The sequence below is a fragment of the Molossus molossus genome, unplaced genomic scaffold, assembly GCF_014108415.1.
Source record: "Molossus molossus isolate mMolMol1 unplaced genomic scaffold, mMolMol1.p scaffold_m16_p_3, whole genome shotgun sequence".
Classification (NCBI taxonomy): Eukaryota; Metazoa; Chordata; class Mammalia; order Chiroptera; family Molossidae; genus Molossus; species Molossus molossus.
This window is the reverse complement of record NW_023425366.1, coordinates 51,736,414-51,746,321: the sequence shown is the minus strand read 5'-3', so window position 1 is coordinate 51,746,321 and position 9,908 is coordinate 51,736,414. Positions and strand designations below refer to the sequence as shown.

The following is a 9,908-nucleotide window of genomic DNA, read 5'->3' as shown; positions in this document are numbered from 1 at the left end:
ATGACTCAATTTCAGTATTGTTTAAACAGGAAAAAGGGCATCTCAGAATTAATGCAACACGGTGTAAAATATAAAAGTAATCAAAACACGTGGCAAGAGATTTTAACAGCTCAAGGTTACAAAATGAAAAGTCAAAAGTAATTCCACCACCCTGGCTGGTTTGCTAAGTGGTTAGAGCGTAGGTCCCCAGAGCAATGAGTTGCGGGTTCGATTCCATCAAAGGTACAATTGCAGTTCCTTCCGGGCCCTGGTCAGGTCATGCCGGGTGGGAGGCAGACAGTCAATATAGCTCTATCACATTGATGTTTCTGTCTGTCTCTCTCCCTCCTTCCCTCCCACTTTATCTGATGATAAATAGAAAAAAAAAAAAAAAGTATTTCCACCTTTCACCTTTCCTCCTAAGAACCACATACATCATCCATGATGATCACTGTTAATAAAATTTCTTTCCATCATTCAAGAAATTGTAATCACATACAGGTGTAGGTATATAAGTATGAATATCCTTAAAATAAGAATGGAATTATACTCTGTCTACAACACAAATTTTATGTTTCATTGGTGGAAAATACTTTTAACCATTTTTCTAGATTAAAGTATCCTTTAGACTGGGGCTGCAATACAGTGAACAAGGAGGGAGAGTGGTACAGAAGGAGGTGGTTTACTCACTGAGCGGCCACCAAAAATTAAAATTAAAACTACCTTCAAAATCAGTGGCCTTAACCCTGTCACGCACAAGTGTAGATTCCTGGACCCCATCCTGTACCTATGGAATCAAATTCTACATTTTTGACAAGCCCCACCCCCCACCCCCCAAGCCATCTCATGATGATGTCTGATGCCAGACCAAAGTTTAAAGAAACATTATTCTAAACCAGCTGTGGTTCTCTCAGATTTAAGCATGGATCAGAATCCTTTGGAAAATTTGTTAGTCCGTACTGCTGGACCCCCTGGCCAGAGTTTCAGATTCAGTAGGTGTAGGCTGTGGTTTGAAAATTTCTGTGTTAAACAAGTTCCTGGGTGATGCAGATGCTGAATCTGGGGGGCAAGAAGAGGGGGTTGGTGATGTGTGGGAGGGACACACTTTGAAAACTACTGCTTTGAGAGGTAAAAGGAACCGAGTAGGATTTCATATAGTTTGTGTGACTTTCTTGAAATTACACAATATTTTCAAGCACAGGAAAGTACAGGGCCTAGTATCTCACTCAGGGGCCTAACCCAGCATTAACAGATACATGTAAATATATCATATACATCTTATACCAGTTAAGCTTCTTTGTACCCTTTTCTGATTCCATTATTTTTCTTGTCCAGGAGAGTAACTTTCTCTCCATGATTTTGTACTTTTAGAACATTTCCTCCACCCCCCAAACAAGTATTGCTTAGTATGTTTTAAATATTTACACAAAGAGTAACATACTCTAGGACTACTTCTGCTATTTGCATTTTCTAGATATATCTGTTTGATACATGTATATTCAATTCTTTTTAAACTCTTTATAGTATTCTCTTGTATTATATACCACATTTTATTCTTCTAAAGCTATCGATTTTATCCGCAGTTTAGTTCCCAATTTTGTACCTAACATAGCATATGTTGGCTTTTTTCCCTTGACTAATCTGGCCAGAGGTTGAAAAATGGCCATTTCCCAGTGCTCGTCCTTTTGTTCTTTTTATGCTTTTCAATGTCACTAATTTTCACACAGGCTTTTTATTCCTTCTTTCTTCTTTTGGATTTACCCTTTAATCTCCTAATTTTTTGCACTGGTAACTTAGCTTATTAATTTTCACTCCTACCTCAAATGACCACTTCAGCTGCATTTTGCTTGTTTTGATGTGTACATATATGCAATTCAGGTCTAAATATTTTGTCGATTTTATTATAATTTCTTCAATCCACAAATTATTGGAAGTTTTGACTGGCCTTTTTGTGACTGATTTCTAATTTTTTGTTATGGTCTGTTGGTGATTTCTGTTTTCTGTTTTTTCCTAAGGCTCTACAAAGTTCTTAAAATATTTGTATGTTTTTAGAGCTTCTTGAAAAAGTTTTCAATCTCTCTACCTCATTTGTTCCAGGTCATCCACACCAAAACCTCTTTGTTGCCAGTTTTAGAGCAAATCTGTACAGTTTCCCAGGGTAGACAATCTGCCTGGCCAGAGACGGTTTCCTCACGTGTTGACACTCCTCAGAAACAAAATCTCAGCATTGCAGCATCGTTGTATTGGAGCCACTTGATAGCAGTTCTCAGTTTTTGTTTTTTTCTGTTTCAACTTGCCTAGCACTAAATAATATGTCATTAACCCTCTCTTAGTGTTTGTGGCATCGAGTAGTGTTTCTGAATGAACATGACATCACAATTGTGAAAGTTCTAATCCCAAGATGTCATGAAAGCAGTTTCTTTTAAACCTTGCTTTGATGATCTACTTGCTCCAGGGTATTCTGGTTACCACCCCTCTATTCCGTGCCCTGCAAAGACAACAGACTATCCCAAGAACTTGCCTAGTGATTTCCTTTTGGAAGCTGATGGTGGTGATACCAGGACTCAAATAAAATGAAATCAAGTTGTGTTCAAAGTGGCTGTGAGAGACCCCAGATTCTGTGCAGCTATTTTCACACTCGTTGTGCAAGCAAACAGTAAGTCTGTAATGAAATTACAAGCTACCCAGCACGAGACTTTTTGCTGTTACAAACCTGCAGTGGTATTTTGGGATTAGAAGTCAAGTTAAGCCCTGGCCGGTTTGGCTCAGCGGTTAGAGCGTCGGCCTGTGGTACAGAGAGACCCGGGTTCGGTTCCCGCTAAGGGCACGTACCTCGGTTGCAGTTTGTCCCCGGCCCTGGTTGGTCGTGGCAGCCACTCGATGTGTCCCTTCACATCGATGTTTCTCTCTCTCTCTCTTCCTCTCTCTCCCTCCCGCTCTGTCTGAACAAAAAATGCAAAAATGTCCTCGGGTGAGGATAAAAAAAAAAAAAGAAGTCAAGTTAATCTCATAATGGGTCAATAACAGTATTTCTACTAATAACATACTATGGATAGAATGGTAAACTATCGCCCCTGGCAGGTTTGGCTCAGCGGTTAGAGCGTCGGCCTGTGGTCCAGAGACACCAGGTTTGGTTCCCACTAAGGGCACGTACCTCAGTTGCAGTTTGTCCCCGGCCCTGGTTGGGTCATGCGGGAGGCAGCCATTCGATGTGTCCCGTTCACGTCGATGTTTCTCTCTCTTTTCCTCTCACTCTATCTGAACCAAAAAAATGGAAAAATGTCTTCAGATGAGGCTGAAAAAAAAAAAAAAGGTAAATTATCCCTATGGTTAGGGTACAAAGTAAAGGTCAAATTCAAGAACTTTTGAGTTATATAAAGTGAGCTTGGTGTCTTTTACTTATCACTTCTGTTCATTTTCTTTCTGTGTGTGTGTATATATATATATGTGTGTGTGTGTATGTATATCCTCACCTGAAGACATTTTTGCATTCATCTTCAGACAGAGTGGGAGGGAGAGAGAAAGGAAGAGAGAGAGAGAGAGAAACATCGATGTGAGAGAGACACATCAACCAGTTGCCACCCACACAACGCCAACCGGGGCCAGAGCCAAACTGCAATCGAGATACGTGACCTTAGTGGGACTGAACCCGGGACTCTCTGGTCCATGGGCTGATGCTCCAATTGCTGAGCGAAACTGGCCAGGGCCATGTTCCTTCTGTGTTAGTGAGGGTTCTTCAGAGAAACAGAACCAATAGGATATGTAGATGTATGTGAAAAGATGATAGGAATTGGCTCACATGGTTATGGAGGCTGAGAAGTCCCACCATCTGCTGTCTGCAAGCAGGAGAATAGAAAGCTGGTGACGTATTTCAGTGTGAGTGCAAAGCCCTGAAAGCCAGGGCAGCTGATAGTCTTAACTCCCAGACTCCGAAGGCCTGAGAACCAGGAGCTCCGATGTCCAGGGGCAGGAGAAAGATGAATGTCCCAGCTCAAGCAGAGAGAGAACTGGCCCTGCCTGTACCTTTTCATTCTAGTTGGGCTCTCAGTAGATTGGATGATGCCTGCCCACACTGGTAAGGGCGATCTCTCTACTCAGTCTACGGACTCAAATGTAATCTATTCTGGAAACACCCTCACACACACCCAGAAGTAATGTTTTCCCAACTAGCCAGGCATCCCTTAGCCTGCCCAAGTCAACACAGATTAACCATCATATCTTCCAATGAATTTTAACGAAGAGATTGTGTGTGCTAAGGAAAATGACAGAGAGACCACCTAGAAAGTCTGTATAAGCTATACTATGTGGAGACTGAGTTGAGAGCATATGCACTGTTAGATCGAGATAATCAGTAACTGCCCCATTTGTATCAGGACCAACCTAAAGCAATTCTAGAACTCCTGAGTGGCGGTGGGGTGGTGGGGTCTGTTTCCTTCTCAACCTGCCTCTGGGACCCCACCTCTGCCATTTCCAAGGCACTGCCAAGGCGCTGGACTCACAGAAGTGACTGAAACAATTTCTGTCCTCTGGAACTTAGAGACAAGTTAAGAGGGCTCTATCTTAACCTGTTACTACGTCCTGATTTCAGTAACAGAGGCAATCGATTTTTCAAAGTGCTGGTCAGCAGTAAGACCATCCAATGCTCACTATGGTCTTTCAAAATATAGACAGTTTTCTTTTTAAAAAATATTTTTATTGATTTTTTGAGAGAGAGAGAGGAAGGGAGAGAGAGAAACATCTATAGGCTGCCTCCTGCACATCCCCTACTGGGCGGGGATTGAGCCCAAAACCCTGGCACGTACCCTGACGGGGAATCAAACTGGGACCTCTCAGTCCATGGGATGATGCTCAATCCACTGAGCCACACCAGCTGGGCTAGACAACTTTCCCCATTCAGAGTTCTGTGGTTTGCCACTTAGAATGTTTGAAGAGTACCACAGATCCCTACTTGACCACAGTCCAAGTCATAAAACTCACATCATGAATAGCATCTCTGATTAGTACCCAACCACACATACATTATGGTTCTGGTCTTTCAGTGACATAAGGGAGAAGTGTCATGTCAGAAAACAATCACACTGAGTGGTTCTCTTATTCCACTATGCACAGGTTTTCCCTCTCTTGAAAATCACTAGAGCATATCCTTGAGAGTACTGAGGGTGTGGGAGGCAGACAGACATGAGCAGAGTAAGGATGATGGGCCCGGTGCAGAAGGTCACCAGGGCAGAAAGCCCCAGGTGCCTAACACTGGGTAAAACTGGGAAAACAAGGACCTGCCCCCCAAGGTAACCCTTCCTCCCTGGCATTTCACTGGTCATGCGGTTAGGACGCTCCCGACTTTTCCTCTGGTGGCATGTTTATAGTCACGTGGTTTAGACCTCTTAGAGGGGGACACACAGGGGAGGGGCAGAGAACAACCCTTAAGCACTAAGCCCCTGGGACAATGAAGTTCTGACCTGCATCAAATACATCTAGTGTGGGGGGTCCCGCCAACCCCTCCGGGTGCTAAAAGTTCCTCTGTCTCTCCCGACTCTGTGGACCAAGGAGCATGCGTTCAGCTGCCTCCTGGCACTGCTCCAAGTCCTCCTCCTTCCGCTGTAGCTGCTGCACTGGGTTTGTAAGGTCCTGGATGTCTCGGCTGGCATGTCGGCTGGCATGTCGCCAGACAGGAACATCCAGGCGACCCGCCCCGCAGCCTCGCGGTGCGCCTGGGAACACTGGGCTCCAGGACTCCGAAGCCTTCCACACTCGGCCAGGCCGGGACGTACAGCGTCCCAATCTTCCGTGGCGTCCAGGCCATCGGGTGCCGGCCACAGGCTACCAGGGGGACGGGGGTCGGAGGGGCACATGCCTCCACCTGCTGTTCCTGAGGGTTGTTTGGGTACTCACCTCATCCTGCCGACTACGCCAAGTGTCAGAGACCGGGGCTCTGGGCCTTGAGATACCAAGAAAGCACGTGGAGCCGACACCAGGAGGGGTCAGCAGCTCTATTCCGTGCAGCTAGCGGCGTCCATGGACTCGTGTGCAGGGTGCGCGGCGCAGGTGGCCTAAGCTTTTGCTGTGTCATGCTTATGGGACGGTAGCGTGTTCCAGGGTCATGTCCTGAACCCTGGCCTTTATCATCAACAGGCCAGGTTCCCAGGCCCTACCAGTAGCAAAACCAGAGAAGCAACACCATGGCTGGCCTCAGGACCAGCTGCAGAGACTGATGACTCTCTGCTCTGGCGCACCAATCGGTGGAGACCACAGCCCTGAAAGGACACACCTGAAGACTGATGACTACTCTATTGGAACCTTTCCCTGAGACCTCCAGATAAGCACCCTCAAGACTGAGGACCCAGCGCGGCTGTCTCTATGGAGCACACCTATGGCTTTGGCCGCCCCCTGCCCCCTGGTGTCTCCCTTGCCTCTTTCCTAAGTTCCAAGGCCCTTTTGCCTCTGTAACGTTTCCTGAGGCCATTTCTTCTACAGCTCACTTCTATCTCTGTGACTTTCTAAATAAGTTTTCTCTTATATTTTGAGTCTTGGCTCTGAATTATTTCTTAGCCAGAACTCAAGTACTAAGGTTGCTGGACCGAGGTCTAACCTGACTCCACCAGACACCAGTGCCGTTTCCGCTGCCAACCCGGTGCAATATGCCTTTTATGACATTGATTATTTTAAGCTGGTTATTTTTAAGAAATAAAAGACTCAAAAAGACATTTTGACCTTCCCTCTTACCTGCCTAAAGGAATTCAGATGGAAAAACCCCCTCACAGGAGGGGAGCTATCCCCTTAGCATAACATGAACTAAATGGTGAAGGAATCTAGCAACTGTGTGACAAGCCCCCCCCCCACACACACACACTGTTTCTGGTGGCCCCAGCAAGAATCTGTTTCCCAAGTATTTGCTCTTTCTCATCTCTCTGTGAATTGTCTACTTTCCCTTTGAAGTCCCAGACTCCTGCCTCCGCCTCCTTAGTCCAGAATAGCATCTAAGCCTCAACTGCCCAATTTGCCCTGTGGTCCCATATTCTCAGGGAACCTCCAAAGGAAAATTATTTTTCTTCCCTCATAGTAGCTAGAGTGCTCCCAACGTCTGTTTTGCCTTTTTACATTCCAGCTGCTAAAAAGTGGAGTTCAGGGGAGCATGGACCCTCGAAACCTTCCAGACCAAAGACCATTTTTGTAACAGTGGAAACATGATCAACTATATATCAAAATACAGGAGTAAGCTCTATAAAAATCAAGTTATTGTTTCAATTGCTAAGTGTTTTAGAAGCAAAAAAAGCAAACAAACAGACCTGCCACCCCCCCAACCCAGGAATCATTCTCCCTTTGAATAAAGAACCACTGCCCTCTCTACAACAGGTTTTAATTGGGGACATGGCTACCAAGTAAAGACCCTATTTCCCAGCCTCTCCTAGCTGTGGCCACGTGACTAAGTTTCATTTGGTCAATGGGATGTAAACAGAAGTGTGACGTGTAACTTGAAACAAAGTGCTGGGCTTCCTTCCCTCTTCCTGCTGCCAGGAATCAGGGACAAGGACAGAGCTGGGTCCCTGGATAATCTGGCGGCCTGCTCACTTACCTTGGAGCTACTGAATTTGAGAAAAATGTCTATCTTGTCTCAGCCACAGGGTTTTGGATTTCCTGGTCACAGCAGCTTACTCTGCACCCTAATGCGTACATCTACAGGCGTATTATTTCTCTTCCTGATAAGCCACACCAAGAATCTTCTCCACTAAATGGTTTGGATTTATTGAGACAACTAAAAAGCTAAATTAATGTAATTCCATAACATTTATTTTACATGAAACAATTTTCAAAGAATACATTTAAAAACCATCTAGATACTGATTTTATTGCATTACAAAAATTGAGAGGCACAATTGAAATATTCAAATAAATTGTGAGGGGTGGAGGTGGGGGCCTACAATAGCTATTCATGTTGTTCTTAGTCACTTAAAGGCTCTGGGTACAAGAGTCTTTACCATGAGGCACTAGTGCACTTCATTTAGTAGGAATAAATCACATAAAATATATACTTTTATACAGAAAGTATTATTGTACTGTCACTTTCAATTACTTATAAAAACTTCATTTTAAATTGCACAAAAGTTCTCTTTAACATTGATAACTCCCAGAAGACAGAACTTAGAACTAAGCACCTGTCTAAATAATTCATTACAAATAATTAGGTTTCCATTTCTCCACAGATTAAATAAAATCTATGAAGAATAACATTATTCAAATGGGACACTTAAAATTTTTTCATAGGAAAATAGGTTTATACATTTGTCCCTAGTCAGCTAAATTCATTTTCTCCCTACTTTAAAACAAATCACAGAATGTTCAAAGTTTTAAATCTGAGTACCTATTCCACAGTATCATGTGGAAGTGTTTACATTAATTCATTTTGTGTATCATTCTACTATAGTATCAAATTATCAAAAAGGCACAATGGGTACATTCTTCGGAACAGTTTTGGTCTTAAAAAAAAATCACACGTTTATGAGCAGTGATTTCAATCATGTTTAAAAACAAAAATATGAAACAGATTCTTTTCCCAATCCAGGAGATAGAGAATCCACGAAATTTCTGCAGGCACTTCACTTTCCATAGAATTTCTTATTCAGCAGGTATATGAGAAGGTTTACATTCACTTTAACCTTATCAAACATTTTCATTACAGCTACTCCTTCATACTGCATCTCAAGTAGATCCTGAAATTATAAGAAACACCATTAAATCTCAAACTTGATACTTAGCACATTTAGAAAACATTCTAGAAGAATTTATTGACAAAAATGAGACTCAAGTGACCTAATGACCTAGGTGGGGGTTCATATACTTTAATGTGTATCAGAATGATCTGGTTAAAAATGGAGACTAGTTAGAACACAGATTGTTGGGTCCCCCAAATTTGCATTTTAACAAGTGCCTATATGATGATAATATTGTTAGCCTGGGTGCCATACTTTGAGAATTACTTACCTAAATGAAATAAAATTGATTTTTAGAATAGATAAAGACCACTGAAACAAAATATTATGATTAAGTTAATTCAGCTATATCATTATCATTTTAAATTTTTAATTGCAAAATTTGAAACAAATGTTCCAGCAAGATTGGGTATATCCTTTAGAACGCAGTATTTTCTGAAGTAAGCCAGCAATCAGACAAGTAGAAGAAAAAGGCATCCAAATAGGAAAGAAGTGAAACTGTCATTATTTGCAGATGATATGATATTGTACATAGAAAACCCTAAAGAATCGACTAAAAAACTACAAGATTTAATCAATGAATTTGGCAAAGTAGCAGGGATAGAAAAATCAACATCCAAAAATCATTGGCATTTTTATACACTAATAGTGAACACATAGAAAGAGAAACTAAAAAAAATAATCCCATTTACCATTGCAATTATCCCAATTACCTAGGAATAAACTTAACCAAGGAGGTAAAAGACCTATTGTCAGAAAACTTTAGGACATCAAAAAAAGAACTAGAGGAATATATTAGAAAGTAAAAGCATATACCATGTTCATGGACTGGAAGAATTAACATCATTAAAATGTCCATACTACCCAAAGCAATCTATAGATTCAATGCAATACCCATTAAAATACCAATGACATACTTCACAGATCTAGAACAAACACTCCAAGAGTTTATATGGAAACCAAAAAAGACCTTGAATAGCCACAGCAATCTTGAAAAAGAACTAAGTTAGAGGGACCACAATTCTGGTTATCAGGTTATACTACAAAGCCATTATAATCAAAACAGCCAGGTACTAGCACAAAACCAGGCATAGAGATCAATGGAACAGAACAGAGAACCCAGAAATTGACCCAAGACATTATGCTCAATTAATATTTGACAAAGGTGGCAAGAGCATACAATGGAGTAGAGACAGCCTCTTTAATAAATGGTGTTGGGAAAAT

General features: G+C 42.2%; 1 protein-coding gene across 2 annotated transcripts in view; it reads right to left on the bottom strand.

Moving 5' to 3' along the window:
- Positions 1 to 7,840: 7,840 nt before the first annotated feature.
- IQGAP2 (IQ motif containing GTPase activating protein 2) overlaps positions 7,841 to 9,908 on the bottom strand; it is a 303,569-nt gene continuing 301,501 nt past the window's right edge. For both annotated transcript variants that reach the window (XM_036278805.1, XM_036278806.1), the window contains exon 36: positions 7,841 to 8,684. In XM_036278805.1, the coding sequence (XP_036134698.1) occupies positions 8,571 to 8,684 (114 nt within the window). In that variant the 3' untranslated portion in view covers positions 7,841 to 8,570. The remainder of the gene's footprint in view (positions 8,685 to 9,908) is intronic.